This window comes from Pteropus medius, unplaced genomic scaffold, assembly GCF_902729225.1.
Source record: "Pteropus medius unplaced genomic scaffold, Ma_sr-lr_union100, whole genome shotgun sequence".
Lineage (NCBI taxonomy): Eukaryota > Metazoa > Chordata > Mammalia > Chiroptera > Pteropodidae > Pteropus > Pteropus medius.
Window position 1 is genome coordinate 3,645,132 of NW_024343733.1, and position 22,421 is coordinate 3,667,552.

Below are 22,421 nucleotides of genomic sequence, written 5' to 3' on the forward strand. Positions count from 1 at the left end.
TGATGACAATGCCAGTTAACATTTACTGCGCGCATCCTAAGGGCCGGGCCCTGTGTAAATGCTCCCTAAACATCATCTCATTTAACAACCACTGTCAAAGGTAGGTCTAGTTGTCACCAAAGTCGATGAATGGGGCTCAAAAAAGGGAAGTCTACCCCCAAGGTCATACAGCGAGTGTGCCAGGGCCAGATCTCACCCCGGGTCCCTAATCTAAATCTGCGCTCTCAGCCAACAAACCAGGGGATGCTGCGCCCGCTTGCTCTAAGCGCTGTTAGGATCGCTGCATCGCGGGATCCCTGTAAACATTGTAGCACAGAGTCAGGCACAAAAGGAGCGCGCAGAAGGGATTAGCTGTGACACTACCGTCGTCATCCCTCGGGGAGGGCCCGGCTGCTGGGCGCTCGCTTCCCGATGCGCAATCTGGGCACCGGAGGGTCCGCGCGGCGTGGACCCGAGGGGCCGGCGGCCTGGAGGCCTTTGTCTGTGGGTCCGCGGGAAGGGGTCCGGGGGTGGCATCCGGTGGTGCGCGCGCGCGGAGGCAGCTCAGGCCCGCCGGGCCCGGGGCTCCGGGGGGCGCAGAGCCGGGGTGGGGGGGGGCGCGAGCAGCGGCGCGGGGGGGCTCACCTCACCCGGAACTGCTCCTTCCACACCTTCCCGCTACTCTGGCACAGCTCACGCAGCCGCCGGCAGGTGCTGGAGACGCGGCTGATGTCGGCGGCCGTCAGCGAGCCGCTGCACAGGATGTACTCCAGCACCTCTCCGGGCAGGCTGACCAGGCAGCAGAGGCCCGCCGCCTCGGGCACGGCCTCCTCCGCCAGCGCCGGCACCACCTCCATCGCGCTGTCGACCGCCGCCGTCGCCATCTTGTCCGCGTACCTGGGGTGGCTGCGCGCGCGCGCCGGGGGAACCCCGCTTGGCCCCGCCCACCTGGCGCGAGGGGCGGGCGCTCGGGTCGCCCCGCCCCTGGCCATCTCCGCTGCCTCCGCGGGGCTGCGCCCCCCGCGGAGGAGGCCCTGGGCTCTGGCCCTCGGAGCCACGCACCACCCTCAATCTGCAGCATCCTACGTGCCTAGCGCTTCCCGAGCTCATATGAGCTCATCCAACCTGCCCAATGATCCCATGAGCTGTGTATCCTTCCCGAGGTACCGATGGGGACACCGAGGTTCAAGGAGAGTCAACAGACGTGCTCAGAGCCCCTTGTCCTAGATTCGGATCCAGATCTGCTTGACTTCGTGCGATCGCAACAAGCAATATCCTTGAGTGGGTGCTGTGCCGAGCGCTTTACGCGCGTTCTCTAAGGGCTGCTCTGCGTTAGGTATCCACGACCATTCTGCAGATTCGGAAAACAAGGTTCATCAAGGTTTGAGTCACTGGTTCAAAGTCACAGAGACAAAAAGTGGTAGGGCCTGGATTTGAGCCTTCGAAGCAGGAGTTCTCACTTAGCTGTGAGTGGGTACCTTTTTCAGTGCCTGCACCTTTTAAAACAAACAAACAACAACAAAAAAAACAACTCGGGTTTTGTGCCCGACCCTGTGATGTGCGCCCTGGGTATACAGAGGTGAGAAGATAGTGTTCTTGCCTCCCAGAAGCTCAAAGTCCAACTGGGAGGCACACACAGGTAAAGAACGATTTGTCATCAGTACATGGAGGGCTCAACAAACTCCCCCTCGTGCCAACCTGGAAAAAGCAGAATGCCCTGAGACAGTGGAACTAGTAAAATTACTCTCAATGGATGGTGTTAACGCCATTCCATCGTGGCTCTCTATTACCCTTAGAAATAAATCTGATATCCCTAACATTGTTGCAAAGGAACAGACCCCTGTCTACCGCTGCATACCTCTCTGAAGCCATTCTCTTCCTCAGTAATCACATCTCAGCCAGGCTGGTCCCTTTCCTCCCACTTCTGGCCTTCACATGTATACTGTTCCCTCCGCCCCTGACGTGCTTTATGCCTGCACTCCCTTCTAGCTACTCTTCCTCCAGGCCTCCCTTCCCTCCCATCAGCCCCAGAACCAGACATGGCTCCTTTCCTGCATTTTGCAGTCTTGTAATTATTTACTTAATTTATAACTGTTTGACCTGCGTCTTTCCCACTAGATCAGAAGCAAGGTCAGTATCAGGACTGACTGGGGGCCCAGTCATCTAGCACAAGCCCTGTACACAGCAGATTCTCAATAATTATTTGTTGATTGCAATGGTCTAACCAGTTGTTTAGCTAGGTCGAGTTACTTAGCCTTTATGAGGCCCAGTTTCTCATCTGTAAAATGGAAATAATAATAATGTTGACCCCTGGAACTGTTGAGAGAATTAAATGAGTACATTTATGTAAAGTACATAGTACAGCGCCTGGCACAGAGAAAATGCTTGTGGGGGAAGTGGAGAAACTGCCTAATGGGCACAGGTTTTATTTTTGAGTGATGGTAATGTATTGGAACTAGATAGAGGTGGCGATTGCACGACATTGTGAACGTACTAAAATGCCACTGAATTGTTCACTTTAAAAGGTTGAGTTTTATGTTATGTGAATTTCATCTCAATCAATGTTAAAACACGCGTTACTACTTGCATTCATTTGCTAGGAACTGCCATAACAAAATGCCACAGACTGAGTCGCTTCACCCGAAAGTTATTTTTTCATACTTCTGGAGGCCAGAAGTCTGAGCTCAAGGTGTCAGCATGGTTGTTTTTTTTCCTGAGGCCTCTCTCCTTGGCGTGTAGATGGCTGTCTTTCCTCTGTGCTTACGTGGAATTTACGTGTGTCTCTGTGTCCTAACTCCTGTTCTTATAAGGACATCAGTCCTATTGGATTAGGGGGCCACCCTAAACAATCTCATTTGACCTCAATCACCTCTTTAAAGACCCCCGTCTCTGGGGTTAGGACTTCAATATGGGCATTTGTGGGGGATGGTGCTACTGCAGCAGATGCTGCTAGTCATTAAAACAGAAAGGTTTAGAGTAGCTCCTGGAGTCCTGCAGATCTGAGATAGAGTCTGGACCTTCAGGCCTCTAAATTCCTGGCCTCCTTCTTGCCTCCCCCCAGGCGCGGCAGACACTGTTTATCATGCCTCGTCTTCTCAGAACGCTGACTCACCTTGGCCTCTGTGTCCCAACCCTCTTTCTAGGGTTGCTTCTTCCCAGCCTCCTCTGCAGTCTCGCCCAGATGGTACATGCTGGCACGGCCACAGGCCCCCTTCTTTCACTGTCTCACCCCTGTCTCCAGCTTGAATGACAATCCAAACCCAGTTAAAATGTTCCCACTTCTCTCTGTTCCCATCTAGACTCACTTAGCCAACTGCTCACCTACATTCCCTCTGGGATCCTGAAATTGGACTTATCCGGGACTGAACTCACATCACCCGCTCACCGCTTACCTTGTCCTCTTCCGAATAGCTCCTGCATTAAGAAAGGCTGCCCCCATCCATCAATTCCTGCAAAACAGCAAATCATCACCATCCTTGGTACCTCACCATCCAGATGCCTCCTAGAGGTGGTCTTCTCACCTATAAAATGGGAATAAATGAAACCGTATATAGATATCGGTTACTATTGCTGAATTGTTCCCAACCATAGCACATACTGTACTGACCTCTGTCCGATCCTGCGAGGCCTGGAAAGAGGGTTGGGATTTTATCTTAAGTGTGCTGGGAAGTGCTATCCATGTTCGAACAACAGAGATTAAGTTCTCTGTGCCTCAGTTTTTGGAACAGGGAAGCGATTTCATAAAAGATCAGTCCTAATATTCCTCAAATCTGTCTCCTTCTGCCTCCTCAGCCACGGCCCCAGTCAATGTCTGGATTGTGACTCCTAATCATTCTCCTGGCTTCCGCCCTAGTCCTGAGAATGTGAAAATCGGCTCCCATGACACTCAGACCTCAATAAACAGTTTCTAACACGTTAGGTGAAAGGCAGACCCCACAGCTGCACAGATGATTGGTAGGAATACCTATCACTTTCTTATCAATGACATCCCAACCTTCTTTCTTCTTGTCTTCTGATCAAAGATGACCAAGATGCTATTGGGGGGAAAATTAAAGTGTCCTGCCAATCCAGAAAATCCTTGTCACAACTCCAGAGAAGGAGAACAGTTTTATTATTGAACAAGCATTAAACCAGACTGTGGTGCACATCACAGGTAACCCGCTCATGAGATGACAGAGACAGAGAGAAATCCCACCCTTTTTATACATGACCAAGCCTCGCATTACATATATGCTCCTGAGATTAATAGTAACTAAGCCTTTGTTATCCATTCTTTTCTAGTTCGTCCTAAGGTTACCTGGTAATTGGGGGTACCCATTGTGCTACCTAATTGCTTTTGTCTCAAAGAATAATAAAACTTCTCATCTTTATGACAGGCAGGTGATCATAGTTTGGAACAAAGCGCTCAGGCTAAACTCCCACACAGGGAAAGAGGGACACCATCTTCCTAGAAATTTCATTTCAGAGAGACGGTTCCCAGGCCCTTGAGAAAACCATTCCTGGGTTGTATTACCGGCAAGTTTATTTTTTTAAAAAAATTGCAAACCATAGTATATTTGTACAATGGAATATTATTCAGCCATACAAAGGACTGAAGCACTAACACACGCTACGACCTGGATGAATCTTTAAACCATGCTGAGTGAGATAAGCCACGTATGAAAAACAAATGTTGCACAATTCCATTTATATGAAATACCGACAACAGGTCAATATCTATCATAGAGACAGAATGTAGATTAGAGGTTATCAGAGGTTGGGGAAGGAGGAAATGGGAAGTTATTCAATGGGGACAGACTTTCTGTACAGGATGATGAAAAACTTCAGGGAAGAGCTTGTGGTGAGGGTTACAGAACACCGTGAATGTTTTTAACGCCATTACATTGTTTACTTAGTATCTGCTATGACAAAGTAACCACTTGAGCAAAAGCCGACCAGCAAACCGTATACTTAGAAATAATTTTATGTGTATTTTATTTTCTATTATATATATATTACCATAATTTAAAAAAATAGCACATACAAGACAGATTTACATACCTATCAAAGAGACAAGAAAGACACACATGCGCACAGTTTCTCGAGGAAATACTCTAAGAAAGGAGAGACTGGCTCGCTTTTCCTTTAGGCAACGGGGATAATTCTAGGTTTGAAACTGACCCTGCGGTCCTCTCTTGCTGAACAGTAATTGGCCGAGAGCTGGTCCCCACTATCTTAGTTTCTGTTGAAATCACCTAGCGCAGACCTAACCCTGCAGCAATCCCCTCCTGGCCTCTTTCTACCTGGCCCCCTCGAGTTTCTCAGGGTGCCTTCTTCCCGCTGCAGCAAGCCGATAAACCTATCTCTGAGGACTATCGTGCATCTGTGGTTATCTTAGGCCGGATGACATTAACATTCCTCTCCCATGAGATCGTTACATTCTCGCCAGAGAGACCATGTCAACGCCCTCCAACATGGTCAATGGCTTTCTTTATGATTTTCAAAATGAATATACACATCCTTTCTCTTCTGGTCCATCTCCCCAGACTCTTCCTCCCACCTGAGGGTCTTTGTTAATATAGAGCTGCGTTTTCCTGGAGAGCCTGTTTCCCAGCTTTTTTAGATTTTTCATTTAGGATGAATTCATAAGTAAACAGGAGAGCATTTATGTAGGATGGAAAAAGAAGGGGCGTTGGAAGGGGTCTTTCTCAGTGAGGGGTTCTGAAGTTAAGCCTCATTAGTTCTATGGTAAATGGGTCTCTTCCTATAAAACAGAAACCTCCATGAAAGCAGGGCCTGTGTCCAATTTTGCTCAAATATTTACTGAATGTACTGCCAGGGTAGGTGAGAGGATCTCACACTATCCTACAGAGGCAGTCTTCTGACCCACTAACCCCCACCACCCTGCACGAGCATGGCTTGCTCCCTCACCCCAAGTCTCTCTCCGTAGTAACCATATTGTTGAGGCTTTTTCTGACCACCCTCTTTAAATTGTCACCCTGCTTTGTTTTTCTCCAAAATGACTTATCACTACCTAACATACTCCTAAAAACAAAACAATACAAAACAAAACAAAACAAAGAAACTTACTGATTGTCTCTCTCCTAGTAGGATGCGAGCTCTACTGGTCCATCTTAAGGGCCTGATACTAACAGATCCTTATTATATCTCTACCGAATGTGTGAATTCATCCTATAAGTGCCATTCAGTTGAGCCGAGTGTATTTTGCATGTGGGGTGGACACAAGTCTTTGAGGTCCAGAGGACAGACTATGGTAAACTGAACAATGGCCCCTATACAAGTTCACAGTCTATAATTCCTAGAACCTGTGACTATATTACTATGACGTGTCCCTCCCACTCCCCACACCATCCACAATCTCCCACACCGGCTGGGTGTCCTACAATTCAACTCAATCCTGACACTATCTACCTGATGCTATGGACCTGGAGACAGACTCCACAGGTTAAGGATTCAGTCCTACAAGACTACCCTCTCTCCACTTCAGAAGCCCATTGCAAGTCCCCCTTGTCACCGGTGCTGCTGACAGACCAGCTACAGATGAGAGGGTCCCATACTACCTTCCTGGGTTTGATTAATTTGCTAGAGCAGCTCACAGAACTCAGAGAAACATTTTACTTACTAGATTACGGGTGTATAATAAGAGGACATATCTCAGGAATAGCCAGATGGAAGAGACCATGGACAAGCTGTGGGGAAAAAGTGAGAGCTCGTGTGCCCTCTCGAGGTGTTCGCCAACCCGGAAGCTCTCTGAACCCTTTCCTTTTGGGTTTTTATTGAGGCCTCATTACACAGGTATGATTGATTAAATCATTGATTGAATCATTGGCCGTTTGGCGATTCAACCCCCAGCCCCTCTGCCCTTCTCAAGGTCAGGGGGCGGGCCTGAAAGTTTCAACCCGCTACTCATCAGGTTGGTTCCCCTGGCAACCAGCCCCCATCCTCAAGTGCTTTCCATAAGTCACTCATTAACATAAACTCAAGTGAGGTTGAAAGGGGTTTGTTAAGAATAACAAGACACCTTTATTGTTCTTATCGCTTAGGAAATTCCAAGGGTTTTAGGAGTTCTTCGCTAGGATGGGGACAAAGAACAACTACGTACTTCTTATGATAAATCACAGTATCTCTGTTAGCTTATGTGGCAAAAGGGACTCTTCAGATGTAATTAAGTTAGGAAGCTCGAGATGGGGAAATCATCCTGGACAACCTGGGTGGGCCCAGCGGAAGAGATGTGACAGGGGTCGGGGTGATGCTGGGCCGTAAGCCAGGAAATGTGGACAGCTTCCAGCAAATGGAAATCATAAGGAAAAGGATTCTTTTCTAGAACGTAGGCATAAGCAACTAATACAGATTTCATATAGATTTTAGTTTTCTATTGTTGCTTTAACGAATGACCACAACCTAGGGGCTTAAAACAACACATATTTATTATCTTCCTGCTCTGGATGTCAGAAGTCTCAAATGGGTCTTTTATGGCTAAAATAAAGGTGTCGGCTGAGCTATGTTCCTTCTGGAGGCTCTAGGTGAAAATCTGTTCTTGTTTTTTTCTAGCTGGTAGAGGCTGCCTGCATTCCTTGGCTCATAGTCACATGACCTCACCCTCTGCAGCAATAATGCAGTATGCCAGGGAGATTTTGTGCTTGTTTGTTACTCACCATCATTGTGGCAACAGATAGCATCTACATAGAGGCAGATCTCACACACAATACATGCAACTATCGCAAAGCAATGCTTCCCATCTGCCAAGTACAGACAGAAAGTAGAGTTAGCTGGAGGATAGAGCAGGGCTGCCTTGAAAAGGCAGGGTTTGAATCAAAAAGCAATAGAAGTGGGCTCAGCAGAGGGGAGGGAGGAGAGCGGGAGAGCCCAGATGGGGGCCGTGGCAGGAGTAAAGGCCAGGAGGAGGGAGAATAAAAGCTGTGTTTGGAACTATTGGGGCAAATCTGCACAAGGGAAGGCTTGTTCGGATCTGTGAAGGACACAGAAGCCGAGAAGGCTGCTTGTGGCCAGAACAGGCCCTGAATGTGGGCCAGAGGGGTTAGCCCTCCTCCTCTGGTCCCTGGTGGCACCGAATGCCTTTGAGCAAAGGCATAACTGGATGAGAGAGATGATTCTGGAAGGGCGATATGGGGGCCGTGTGTGCTTTTCAAGGAAGGGGATGCATGGCTTCTGGGAGGAAAAAGGAACAGGTGTCTCTCTCCTCACAGATTTTGCCAGCAGCTCTTCTGCTAATAACTGCATTTCCATTAGCGACTTTTTAAAGGCTTCACAACAAAACCAATTCAATTATTCAGTGCATAAGGTTTAATTAAAGCCACAGATACTACACCTTGAGTTTATAGCATATCTCAGAGGCTTTCTCTCACTTGGTTTCTTTACCTGGTCACATCCCTGGGAGATCAGGAACGGGAGCAGAGAGGAGTGGAAACTCATCACCCTTGAGGATCTTGAAATTCTTGGAAACAGAAAATTGGGGCGGGAGGGGTGGCGAGGGACTGAGAGAGTCAGGCTTTCAGTGTCAACTTCCAACCTCACCTCTGAGCTCTAGTAGAGATGCAAAGAAGCCAGGAGACCACCCATCCCTGTACCCAACCCCTCACCCGCAAGACTAATAATACTAAAGATTTGAGGTTTTTTTGTTTTTTTTTTTAAATCACTTTACTAATTACTCCGGTTTTAATTTTCTGCTATTTGATTAACTTCATCTTATTTTTCTCCAGAGGCCCTGGCTAAAGCGGTTTCCTTTCAGTGATGTAGGTTAAGCTCTGTATTGATCCTCCTGATTGTAAATACTTTCCCTGCTTTTTCTCTCTTGCTGATTCTGCCAAAGGTACAAAGAAAAAACAAGTACGTTTTCACTATTTAACTGACCGTGAAGCCCATATTCTCTATTGATTTGCAGCGACTCAGAAATCCCGCTCACCACTGTTTCCCACCCCTTTTTTCAATTTGTGGTTGGGGAGGTTCTATTTCGGGGGTAAACTTGGGTTTTTCACCTGGTTTCCAGGTTTCTAGGCAACAGGAGCCACCCCAGTCAGGATGCATATAAATGTTAAATTGTCCCCAGCCTCCTCATAGGCTGGGCCTGTCAAAACTCCAGTGCGTGTATGAATTACGTTAAAAATGCCAGCAGGTGTCAGACCTTATTCTGAACGGGCAGGTTGGGGGAGAGGCCAGGAACTGGCTTTTAAAACGAGTGGCCCCTGCAATGGCAAGTGTTCCGAGGAGGCCTAAGTATCAAATGGCAAATGACATCAAGATGGGGCTGTTTGAGCTTCCATAAGAGAGAAGAGCTGAATGATTGGGAAGAAACCAGAGCATGGCTCTTCGTCTATCGCCTCGTGTATATGAAAACGAGGCTCCTTATGACTTTGATTAAATTTAACTTGAAATCCTAACTTTAGAAATCGTCTTTCTCTTTCTCTACACCCCTCAGAGATCCCGCCTCTCCCCCTGGGTCATCGGCAACCCCCGAGGCCAGTGGCCTGGACCTGACTAATGGTCACACATCCAGGAGGCTAAAGATAACATCTTGACCTAAGTTCTGTTTCGGCTCCTGAGCCCTGAGGTAGAACAACCCCCTGGCTACTTTCCTATGAAACCAGACAAAGGGACGCCAGAGCAGACCTCTGAACCGTCTTCGAGGCCTGAAGAAATGATTTATTAACCTTACCTCACCTCCCACCAATCAGCTCCCTGCACGACCCCGAACCCCCCAACCCGTGGTATCTTGGGATTTCACCCTGTATAATTTGTAACCTACACGCCATGGGGAGTTCGGGCTTTTGAGCATTAGCTTCCCAATCTCCTGGGTGGTGCCATTCATAACAGCCAATCTTTCTCCACTGCAATCCTTGGTGCTTAGTGCTTGGTTCTGCTAGTGACCCTGGCCCACTCCTCCGATAATGTATAGGGCTGTTCTGTTCGGTTCTGTTCTATTCTATTCTATGTGTGTTGTATATATTAACCCACTTAATCCTATCTCAATGCAGTGAATTTGAAACAATCACAGCCTATTTACAATAAAGAAATGAAGGCACAGTGAGGCTGGGTAACTTATCCAAAGTTGCACAGCTAGGAAGCACCGCTTGGATTTGAACTGTGACAGTCTGGGTCTCTTAGCAGCAGGGTGATGGTTAAGAATGTAGTAGATTCTAGAGTTGAACGATCTGGATTCGGACTTCACTGCTGACATTTCCTAGCTCTATTGACCTTGCTCAAGCTGGCCAATTGCTTTGTGCCTCAGTTTCTCAACTTTTAAACCAGGGAGAGCAATGCTAACACGTTGAGATGTTCCAATGAACACTGGTATCTAACAACGGATAGCCGTTATTTTAATTAACTGACTCCTGTGGGGCAGTGTGGAGCCTGGCACTGGGGAACCTTGACTCCTGCCCCATCTCTGACTGCATCTCACACTGAAGTCGTCTTCAGGATTTTCTGCAGGGTAGGCCGAAGTTTTGGTTGAGACGATACCGCAGCTCAGGCTCTCTCTCCGACTAGTCAGGATGTTTTCCCTCCCCACCCCCGCCCCCAAGACCACTCCCCAATCAGCCTCCTGCCACCTCTGTGTCAAGGTGGCCTTCCTGGGGGCCCCTGGCCTGTGACAGGGCAAAGGCGTGAGAAATTCCAAGCGAACGCAACAAAAGACAGCAGTCGGCCACGTCGAGTCCACTTTTTAATATTTTAACCATAATGCAAACAGGCAGAAGAAGACTTTTGTCGAATTTCATCAAATTAGAAGGTGAGAACTATACAGAAGAAGAGCATGCGGCGAACACAGCCTGGACAGCCTCGCAAAGAGCGTGGGGCGGGCGTCGGTCCTTTGCGGAAGGTGCTGGAGCTCACGTGACACTTGGCAGAGATTAGCAGCATCGAGAGCTCAGAGGTAGGGGGAGGTCCGAGCTTCTGACAGCGTGCGTGCGTGCGTGCGTGCGTGCGTGCGTGCGTGCGTGTGTGTGGTGAGATGCGACGCCACTCCGCCCACCTCCCCAGCTCCCCGACCCCGGGATGGAAGCCCCCAGTCGCGTGAGCCGCGGAACGCACGCGTGCGCGCTCTCTCTCGCTCAGCCTTCCAGAAAACCACTGCTGAGCCCGGGGTGGGTCTTAACAATCATAACGACAACACGACAGCAAGGAAAACAGGGCGGAGGCAGGAGGCAGGGCACAGGAGGACAGGGGGCCTCCGTGGGGCTGGAGCAGAGTGGACGCCGAGGGCGTCGTGTGTTTCTGAAACGGAGCTGCCGTCCTTCTGTCTCGGGCGGGCGTTGGCGAGACCGCGCCTTTCGATTCCCCCTCAGAGTCCCCCACGTCTCTGTTTGGCAGCAGGTAACGAAAGCAAAATCGTCGGGCTGAGGCGTGCTCTGCTCACTCTAGACGGTCCACGATGAGACGGCCGAGGGCAGCCAGGGCAGATTCTGTTGCTCCCAGGGACGTCTGGCAATGGCTGAAGACATATTTGGTTGTCACAGTTGGGGGACTGCTACTAGCATCTAGTGGGTGGTGGCCAGGGATGCCGCTCAGTGTCCTCCAATGCCCAGGACAGCCCCCACCACAAGGAATTCTCCAGCTCCAAATGCCAATAGTGCTGAGGTTGACAGACCCTGGACTAGAGTCTCCTAATTGCTTAGGAGCCAAGTCTGGGCCCTTCGATATCCTGGGGTCGTTTTCTAGAAGGCTGTGAAAAACAGCATCGTAAGGTGGCTTTGTCCTTGCCTGTCAGGGCCACCTCGGTCAGTGTGGGCTCTATTCTGGACCGAACACACATGCCCTACTCATTCAGAACCACTCAAATATTCTAGGACAAACAAAATGATAAACACAATAAGGCATATTTCCTCCTGACCTCCTCCCTGGCATGTGGCTTTGACAAGAGACCCCAAACAGACTTTCTTTTTAGGAGTGACAGTTTATCTAGGTCCTCACGTCTGAGACGCATCTGTTTGGGGAGAGGCAGCTTTTCCTCTCTGGCCCTTTCGCCACCAGGTAGGGACAGGCAGTCGACTAAGGACAGGGTCAGTGTGAGAGAAAGAGGAGAGACCAGGTAGGCGGCAGCCCCTGGAGGCCAAATTCAGGTTCATGGGGACCCTCTGTGTTGAGTCCCTGGGAGGCAGGGCTACTCCCTCAGACTGTCAGACCCATGTTTCCTCCACCCCAGCTCCTGGCCTTTCATTTTTGAGCCAAACAGGGCATCTGGATGCAGGAGATGTTACAAGGGTTGGGAGAAGACAGGGAATATGGGCAGATGATATCGGAAGCTCCAGTGAGTATTTCTTCTTGTCACTTGAAGGCAGCCTTAGATTAACTCGCCAATTCAGACAAAAGTCTTTGTAGATGAGGTGGGTGCAGTGACATGCTGGGATCAGGGCAGTGGAGAGAAAATGTACACGTAAACATGGCCAGCTGAAAACAATCTCTTAAGTCCACAGTTTTCCTAATGGCAGGAATTAAAAGGCCCTTTTGGGGGCCGGTGCTACAGGGGTGAAGGAGCCCAGACATTCAGCTTGCCCATTCCGGCAGAAGCCGTGTGCCCCATTATCTGGGTCAGAGAGCCTCACTGGTTTTGGACTCAGAGCAAAACCTGATCTCCTTTTAGAGCCCAAAGCCTGTGGCTCTAGAGAGTATGTCTGGCAGGAAAACCCTGTGTTCAAAGGCCAAAGTCTGCTGGCTGGGGGTCAGTTTTCTCTGTGCTTCTCGGCCTGGCTGGACCTTAGGAGGACTGACCCCGTTGACTCGGGGAGAAGCTGAGTATCACCTCAGCTTCTCAAACTCATCTTTCCCTTTAGCCTGTTTTTCTCTCATGAGGCCCCATTCTCAGCCAGCCTACAGGCAAGAATCTCGACTTTCTTGTTCGTTTTCGTCTTGTTTTCAGCTTCCACAGCAGATGGTCCCAGGTCCTGTTGATTCACCCCCTGGAATGTCTCTTATCACTGCATCTGCTGCTTCCCTCATTCCAGCCTTGGTTACTGCAGTCACCTACCAGTAGGTCAACAGGACAGCCATCCCTGCTCTATGCTGCAGCCAGCACATTCTCTTCCCAGCAAAACTCCAAACACCACATTTTCCCTTTTTAAAAACACTTTTGAGAACTCCCTGTTGCCTACCAAATAAAGTCAAAATTCCTTAACATGCCACTCACTCCTCCCTACCGCTGGGTCCCTGACCATCTTCCCAGCATCTCTGTCACCATTCTGATCCTCCCCCAGCCTTCCAGAGCTGGGCTACATCTGACGCCATCCCCGATTTACCCTACATGTTCCCTGGTCATGCCTTTCTTCTCACTCACTCTACTTCCTGGCAGACCTGTCTCCTCAAACCCGCTGGTGGAACCCCACTCATTTAAATTGATTCTAAGACTTGTCTCTACATACCAGATTCTAACCTAGAAGAGAGGAACTGTGATTTGCACTGTATGCTCCACCATGCCTTCTGCATACTGGAGAAGCAACAAATGTTATGGATTAAGTGAAAAAAAAAAAATTTGATCACTTCCATGGACCAGGTCCTGCAACTGTGCATCTTAGGAACAGTATCTCATTTAATCCATCTATGTTATAAGGCGGACATACAGACTCAAAAGGTTAAAAAGTCAGCAGCTCATAGCTGTCTGCGGAAACTGGGGCAGAGTTAGCGTTTGGACTCAGGTCTGCTTCCAAAACTCCATTTTGGTGGGTCTGAAAGCTACTTGGCTGTCTCACTCCGTGGAAACCAAGCAAAAACCATCTCCTCTCAGGGAGTTTAACTACTTCTGCTCCTTTCCCAGCACAAGGTTTGGGAATGAGATTCACATTAATGCTAGGAGAACATGGCTATCCCAGCTTTCCTGTTGCTGGGGATGACCCAGTTCCTCCGGGCCAAACTCACTTCCGTTAAATGAGGTTGGAACCACTCTAGGCCATTTCAAGGAGGAGGGGAAATTAAAGGGCTGTCACCTGAGTAACCTCAAATGTCTATTCAACCCCATTTTCGCTCACTTATTGTTAAAACCAAATTTCGCACCTATTTTTGGCGACTGGGGACGGAACTGAAAACCACCGCGGGAGGGCAGCATTGACACGTTCTGGATCAGAGCTAAACCCCAAATCGCATCTCCACTCTGCCTCTGGATAGGCTCGTTAAAGCCAGGCTTTTGGTATCGGCGATTCTGATACACGAGAGAAACAGATCGGTCCCGTCTCCCGTCTTCTAGCCAGGAGTTATGAAGCAGCTGTATTTACTTTAAAAAAAAAAATCGTTCTTTGGAAAAATAAAATCGTTCTTTAGAAGAAAGATGACTCCTGGTTATATAATCATTTCCTTGGACTTCCTGATAAAACAAGATGCTATTTCCATCTAGCTGCCAGCTACTAGGATAGGGATAAAGGAAGAAGCTGCCTGGCACATACTGAATGCTCGGAAGTGTGTATGCGTTGATGAGGAAACATGCATGTATAAAGCTTAATTTGGAGAGGGAGGCCCTGATCAATTCCTCTTCGTAGGAGGTTGGACACAGCGGTTCAGTCCCTGGGGAGCGAGTGACAGCTTAGGAAATACCTCCAAAAGGCATAAGGGGTTGGAAAGAAAGCCCCTGAGAGGAAAGCTAGTAGGAGCCAGAATCGTGGTTGCAAGAAAGATGGTGTTGACGACGGGCATCCCTCTGGGTTAGCAAGGGTCAGGAAGCATGCTGAGTGTTTGGCCTCTATGCCCACAGAAGCCTGAGATCATGCCTCTGTCCCAGGCATGGGTCACCAGCGGGAGCTGCCCCGCAGGGTGGGGAAAAGAAAGACAGAGTTCGCCCTTCGACTTTAAGAGTCTTGGAGGTTATCCCCCCCAACACCTCTTTGGCACCCCCTTTCTAAAGCCCTTCCAAAGAGGGCCAGGGCACTTTCCCGTGGCAACCCCTCACACTGAACATCAGAAAGAAATGCCCACTGTGCATTATGTAAAGGAAATGTCGTCTTTCTATGCGACAAAACCAAACCATGTAGAAAGATGGGCCTGGCCGAATGCTTCCCCTGCAACCCTGGGGGCCCAAGGCAGACCCCTTCCCTTCCCTCGTGGAGGAGGGGCCTGCAATTTCTTGGCTCTCTCTGGGCACTGCCTGCCATTGATTTTTTAGCACTTAAGTGTGAAACGGACTTTCTAGTGCCATTTACTCTGAGAGAATACCCTCACAGCAGGTGGCCTGCCAGGGGAGAGATTGTACTGACCCTGATTCCTGCTAAAGACTTTGCTGCCCATTTTTTGATCTAAGTGTAATTTATTTGTCCAAATTATTTGATCAGGTGAAAAGTTTGGGGGATCACTCTTAGAAGGGCAAAGACTGAAGGCCAGTTTCTTCCCACCCTCAGCTGCGGCCCCGTAGAAAAAGCCACGTGGTGGGATAGAAACGTAACAATGACACTCTTCCTTGATATCTTTTCCAGTCTTCGCGACTTTAAAGTTTGATCCGTTCATGCTTTTCAGCTCCGTAACATTACGACTAGGGGAAACTGAGGACAGGGGTCCAGAGTCACCAGGTGGCAAATATGAGAGAAGATTCGTATTTCCAGCATGCTCCCTTGATCAACATTACTTCTGGCCTTGTGGGTGGGACTGCCCCGGGGGCAGGGGGGCACGCAATTCAGGTGGGGTGGGTGGGGTTGGGGAGGTGGGTTTACTTCCCAGAGAGGGCCCCGCTAACGGGTGCCAGAATCTAAACACATCTGATTCTTTGATTCCCCCTTTTGCTGGAGCTTTTCCCCTGAATCATCTCCCCCCACCCCCTGCCCGCCCAAGGCCCGACCCTTTATAACCAGGACGATTAGAGTGCTTCCCAGTGTTATAGGGACACTACCGCAGACCCTTAGTTATGGACATGTGAAGAACCAACAAATGTTGGGGCATGGTTCTTGTCACCAGGGGTCTGTAGGCAACACGCTCGCACAGACACGAGGACAGACGGAGACCCAGGCCTGTCACACGCACACAGACGCATAACCAGAACGTCATCATCAAAAGGGATAAGGGGGAGATTTCGGCGGCCGAGGGACTGGCTCAGAAAACTCTTCTGTGTGGTCCCTGCAGCCTCTTCAGGGGAACCCCAGAAAACAAGCCCTGCCACGAGCGACACCCACATTCCAGTGCTTCCACGCACCACTGATCTGTCTTTGTCAGGAAGGGTAGGGGGACAGTTTTGTAAGAGCCACTGCGGATTATAAAGGCGTTGCATTGCAGCAGGAAAACTCAAGGAGAAAACCCAAGAAGGCCAAGGAAACACTGAGAGGCGAGGACCCAGGAGAGGAGAACCAGGACACGGCGTCGACAGGACGAGAGGTGGAGCAGGGGCCACACGGGGTCCCACAGGAAAGGTTCAGCAGTGTCCATGCTTACAAAACCTGCCGCCTCCCCCACCGGAGGCAGCCAGCTCCCCTGCCATCCGTCTGGGCAAGAGGATCCAGTTAGGAGCTAAAAACCCTGTGGGAGGAAAAGGGAGGAGCGAGTTAGTGCCACAGGAGCGAGGCTGCTCTGTGTCCTGAACGACCCAGGGATAACCACCTCGACTAAGTGCAGGGGCTTCTGTCGCTTTCATCTCCTCTGACGCCTTAGTGTCTCGGACAGGACCTGGCACCTAGTTGGGGCTCGTCCTGAATGACCGAACGAACGAACGAATGAATGAATGCTTGCTCACCCATACAACCGGCCAGGAAGAGGGACATTCGAAACAGCTTTGTGACAACCACAGGAGTTGTGATCTTGGCGATAACGGGAGCCTACTGAGCACAAAAGTACGTTTTCGAGGCTGCTGTGTCATAAGGCGAAAGACATGAGGATGCTGGAGAAATGAAGCGTGTGCCCCAAGCTCCTGAAAATGAGGAGGCTGAATTCCTTCTTAATTGAACGTAAAGGACACACCGTGGTGGTTTTGAGGCAGAGAATGGCGGGTGGGGGCGGGGGTGAGATTATAGTCGAGGATGATGCGTGATGGCATCGAGGTAAGGTTTACATAATGAGACTTAATCTCAATCTTGTGGTGTCCTGGATTGTTTCCAGCAGTTTCTAGAGGACGAGCGAAATTGTCAAAATAATGCATCAGTGGAATTTGCATCAGTGAGACTGTTCCCAGCAGTTTGGAGGGGGCGGGCGGAGTGAGAGACATGGATATAGATGCTAGAACACAACTTTGCAGAGCCGAGAGCCATCATTCCACTAGGGGGTGCCCCAGGCAGAAGCTGGCATCCAACGCTGGGGTCCCCACACTGGAGGGGGCCTCAGAATCTCCTGGAGGGCTCATTAAAACGCTCATCCTAACCCCAGGGTTTCAGCTTCAGCTGGTCTGGGGTGGCCTAGAATTTGCATGTCTAACCTATTCCCAGGTGCTGCTGATGCTGCTGTCCCTGGGGGACCCCTCTGTGGGAAAACCACGGTAATGAAGTCAGACATCCCTACACGCCAGGAACCGGAAGAGAGGGCTCCGGCCGCCCCTCGCGCATGGGATGGGGCCAGCTTACTCGTCCGTGTCCTTTTTGCTCTCTTCAATGAAGGCAATGGATTCAGATCTAAGGCGGTTGGTCACTTCATACGTTCGCAGAGTGACCCCGAAAATATCCTCATGGTAGCGGTTGTCATCCTAGGGGACAGAAACAGTCAGGACACAGCCCTTAAATGCCAGCTGAGGGCACGGAGAGGGGCAGTGGACTGACCCTAAGGAAAATGGTCCTGGAGAAACGGAGGGGTGACCCAGAGGCCCTGAGGGACCCTCAGTCTCCAGGGCTGGTCAGCAAGCCCGTCTGCCCGCCAGGGCATGGGACCGCTCCAGCCCAGATGGCAAAGAACACCGGTGTTCCCAACCAGGACCGTGGTGCTGCTCCGTCGACTGTGCAGACAGCAGAGGTGAGGAGGTTAAATGGAAACCTTCACATTCTCCCCTCTCCTGGCTCCTGCAAGCTGAGACCCGGCACGGCTGGCTTTAGTGGGCAGCATTACAGCCCACAGAGAGCAGCAGAGACGGGCAGCACCTCCCCAGTGGCCGAAGCTGAGCCCTCGTGGGCACAGCGCCGCACAGATTTAAACGTGCGGGAGGTTTTGAAGAAGGTCGTTCTTCTGTAGAGTGGGTGTGTTTTTAGTTGGGTTGGGTTTTCAGCCTCATTCTGCAGAGCTCTCCGGAATCTATGAAAACATTTCCTGAGGAGACCACCAAAGGGACCAAGTGACGGGGGCCTCCGCAGCCCTCCTGGGATTGCTGACATTTCTACCAAGTTTTTTTTTTTTTTTTTAAGCCCACTGATGTTTAGCAATATATTTAGAGCAAGGGGTTCTTCTGCAAAGAAATGTTTGATTTCTGCTCATTTAGGGAAGCGGGGGGAAGGACGGGAGTCCCTCGGAGCTTCGTGGAGGCCTGGACTCAGTTTCTTTTCTATTTGGGGAAGTTGGTCACACAGTTAGGACTTGGCATGCTGGGCTGCTCCGAGCCTTTATGCAAATTAGGAGAAGGGGCTCATCCTTCTGGGGTGGACGCAGTTCCACGCCGAGGTGCATGGCCTGGAGAGCCAAGCACGGGGTGGCTTTCAGCTGCCACTTGCTTCCCTCGGACAGACCTTTTTGTGCATGGCTGCATAGGAGAGAGGGACCGCTTGGTTCTAGAGGCAGGGAAAGCTGGGTGAGGACGGTTTCTGTCTAGCTACCCAGTGGTTCACCCACTTGTCATTGTCCCACACCACGATCCCCACCCGCACGCCTCCCGCCCATCCTTCCTTCTCTCTCAGCTATGGTTTGGGATCACCTAAATCCTCTACCCCTGGCCATCCATGGAAAAGTGGGAGCAGAGATGTCATTATGTGTCCTCTAATCATCGAGACAGGTGGGATGAGGAAGAGGGGACAGGACCCTGGATGTCGGGGAAGAGCCAGCTCGTCACTCACCCTCAGCCGGCTGATGAACACGCCGGCATCTTCCACCGAGAGCTTCCCCTGCTGGGTCATGATGCGCTGGATGGCTTTGAGGACGTCGGCGGCCATCGTGACATCCCCGCAGACGTAAATGTGGCCCCCCTGCTCCTTCAGGGCTCGGTACACAGTTTCCGCCAGCTGCTCTTGCAGGATATCCTGCACGTACTTCTGCGGGGTGGGAGCAGGAGGACCAGGGAGAAGGCGCCAGGCTGGGTGACGCTCCTGTGTCGCTCACTCTCCTCCAGGGAGCGGAGCCTGACACGGGAGCTTGTGGCAGGTAGGGCAGTTCCCGAGGTGATCCCAGGGGACTGGGAAGTGTGGAGTCAGGGAGCGGGGACAGCCAACCTGAGGCCATGTGAATGAGCTGCTCTCCACCTTGGACCTCAACTCTGCTGAGGACCTTCTAGGGGGGCCGTGTAGAACACACCCCAGAAGCATCCCCTGGAGGGACATAAGGGGGGAATCTCTGCTTGCTCCTCTGATAATCAGTGGTCACCCCTAGGATGTGAATGCCCGTACACTTGTAGGACAGGGTTCTTAATGCAGGCTGCAGGCATCTTATGCTGGGGTACCAGAGAAGCCCCAGGCAGAGACAGCAAGAGATGGGGCCGGCTGAGGGGCTGGCTGGTTCTACCTGTGCAAGGCCAGCTGCTGCAGCAATAGCTGGACTAAGAAGAGGGCTGAGGACATACGAGGGGGGCACAAGGGTGGCCACCAGGACAAACGGCCTCCAGGGAATCTGTCCAGTTGTCCTGGAAACTCCCTCCCAGGTGAGGCTGACATTCAGCTGCTAGGTCCTGGCATGGCTGTCAAAATGTTGATGTCCTTCTACCCCAGTTGTCAAACAGCCACTGCCCAGACCTTTTGAGTGCTTCCCACCCAGTCGTCCTGGTTCCTTTCCTTGAATCACTCCCCCCCCTGCCCCCGGCCTCCCCAAGATCCAGTAGGAGCATGCCCCAAACCTGTGGCCTGTGTCCATTCTGACCGGCAGGGCTTCTGATGGGCTGTTAAATATTCTTTTAAATTCACATGAAAAATGCCCTTATTGTGACTAAATACACGTCACATAAAATGTGCCGTTTAACCATTTCAAAGTGTACGGTTCAGGGGCGTTAAGTGCATCACAGTGTTGGGCAGCCATCAGCACTATCGAGGTCCAGAACCTTTTCCCCAGCCCAGCTGAGGCGTCAGACCCACCCCATTGGCGATCACTCCTCCTCCCCTCCCTGCCCAGACCCTGGCAACCACGACTCTGCTTCCTGTCTCCATGGATTCGGCTCTTCTGGATATGTCATATAAGCGGCATCATATAATATGGGCTGCTAAATATTTTCAGTTGATATTTTCAGGCTCCATGCTCCCTGACACACAGAGAGGTTTCACAGAGGAGGCTTCAGAACCGGCGAGGGCGTATCTGGGAGGGGACGCGCGTGCGTGTGCGCGCTGGGCGGCCGCGCGGAGCGGAGCGCCGGGGTTACCTTTGGTTTGTCTGGCTCGCGGGAGTAGGCCGCGTACAGTTCTCTGAAGACGCCTGTGTCCCTGGCCTGTAGGGTCTCTTCCCTGTAGATGTGATCCATCTTGGATTGCCGGCACCCAAAGACCAGGACCATGGGGCAAGGGCTCATTCCTGGGGACCGGGAAGATGTCATGTCACCGAAGGCTCTGATCCCTGAGTCGGGGGTGCGGCTGGTGGTGCTGGGGACCTCGGTGGGTGCCATGCATCGAGGGACGTGAACATGGCAGGACTTGCACACACGTTTCACACACACACGCTCTCACTCTCTCTCTGAGGGAAGTCGGTAACGTGTGTTCAGATCTGTCTTCTCTGGGTCTGCCTTTCCTCCGGCCCTCGCGGCCAGGGCTAAAACTCCAGACTTTGCAGGTCCACTGCCTGGGTTCAGGTCCCCGCTGTGTGTGACAATGAGCAACTAACTTACTTAACTTTGTCTGTCTCCCTTTCTCCACTTACAAAACAGCAACGACCTCACAGGGTTATCGTGAGAAATGAGCGTCAGACATTAGAACTGTGCCTGGTACCTAGCGAATACTTTATACAAGTTAGCCATTCCCCTAGAATGACCGTTCCACAGGGCAGGGTTTTTGTTTTTGTTTTTTCAAGTTGTTTCTGTCTCGGTCATCGCTATGCATCTAGCGCTTACGAGAATGTGTGGCATTTATTAGATGCTCGGTAAATCCTTGGTTAATGCATGGCTGTCACTGTGGGTTTCTTTTTCTCTCTCCTCCCACAGCTGATTTGCGTGTCCCTCACACAGCAAAGCCTGCCCTTGATTAAGAGTCTGAGAATCCCGTAAACACACATCCATTCGATAAGGCTTCGTGCTTACCCCTTTGAGGGCTGCTTGAATTTTCAGAAGGGATCCTATCTTAATGGTCACAGAAATGTGGAATTTTAGGCCCTGGGATAAGCCGAGTGGAAGATGTGTTTGAACAGGTCCTTTGAATTGCAGCAAGGGGTCAGGGACTCTCAGGCCCTCAGATAAGCTGAGTGGAAGAATTGTTTGGACAAGTCCTTTGAATTATGCCACGGGTCAGGTCAGTACAGCGCCCATCCCCACCCCTTCCCTGGCAGTGATGCAGTAGAGAGAGACCGCCAGTACATTTCGGGGCTTCTGAGACACAGGGGGGCCTCCCAGGGTCCACGGTGGGGAAGCCACGTGGCCATGGGACCGCGACCCACCTTTGTGTTGGATATCGAACTGCCGTTGCTGCCAGAAGCTTCGAAAAGGGGCAATGCCAGTGCCGGGGCCGACCAGGATGCAGGGCACTTGGGGATTTCGGGGCAGGTGGAAGCTGGGTGCTCTGTCCAAAGAAGAGAGAGTCAGAGGGTTTGCTGAGTTCAGTGTGATCAGGAACGGTTGGGTCTCAGGTAGACCAGGTGGCTGTCTTGGGTACAACTACAGCAGGACTGTGGCTCTTCACCCTGGGCCATGTGCCCTTGTAGTAGGGTGGGAGACCCCAAAGAGGAGGTCCTTAGAGTCTGGCTATCACTCCACTTCTCAGGTATCCCCCTTGCTGTGCTGAGCCCCAAAAGGCCTTGAGACCGATTTAACTCAGGGTTTCCATACCTCGGCCCTCCTTTTGTTCGGGGCTGCATACTTACTTCCCTGTCATGGAGGCTGTTCTGTGTGTTCGTGGGACATTGAGTGATGCTCCTGGCCTCCAACCCCCATCAGGTGCCAGGAACATCTTCTGGACATTGCTAAATGTCCCCTGGGGACAAAGGTACCCTCGGCTGAGGACCACTGATTTAAGCGTCTATGAGATCTCGTACGCTCAGGGAGTCACAGACTTCCAGGTATAAAAGAATCATCTGGGAGTGTCAAAACAGGTGTGGATTTCTAGGCAAGGAGTAAGTTTGGCACCAAGGCTGTATTTTTGAAGCTCCCCTGATGGTATGTGGACCACCCTATGAACGTTCTACCTTCAGAGGCTGAGAAAAATGGCTGGCCAAGGCCACTGCTCAGGTGAAGAAGTTACCGATTGACAACACAGGCACCTACAGTAAGCCTAACTAAG

The 22,421-nt window shown here is 50.9% G+C and overlaps 2 protein-coding genes across 2 annotated transcripts in view; both read right to left on the reverse strand.

Moving 5' to 3' along the window:
* The window catches only part of FBXO21 (F-box protein 21), a 36,205-nt gene extending 35,342 nt beyond the window's left edge, over window positions 1-863 (reverse strand). Inside the window, 1 exon segment of the mRNA XM_039868256.1 lies at window positions 625-863. Coding sequence (XP_039724190.1) covers window positions 625-863 — 239 coding nt within the window.
* Window positions 864-16,104: 15,241 nt separating this feature from the next.
* NOS1 (nitric oxide synthase 1) overlaps window positions 16,105-22,421 on the reverse strand; it is a 99,179-nt gene continuing 92,862 nt past the window's right edge. The window contains exons 25-29 of the mRNA XM_039868257.1: window positions 21,583-21,704; window positions 20,363-20,511; window positions 18,858-19,052; window positions 17,448-17,566; window positions 16,105-16,413 (exon numbers count right to left, since the gene is read on the reverse strand). Coding sequence (XP_039724191.1) covers window positions 16,398-16,413; window positions 17,448-17,566; window positions 18,858-19,052; window positions 20,363-20,511; window positions 21,583-21,704 — 601 coding nt within the window. The 3' untranslated portion in view covers window positions 16,105-16,397. The remainder of the gene's footprint in view (window positions 16,414-17,447; window positions 17,567-18,857; window positions 19,053-20,362; window positions 20,512-21,582; window positions 21,705-22,421) is intronic.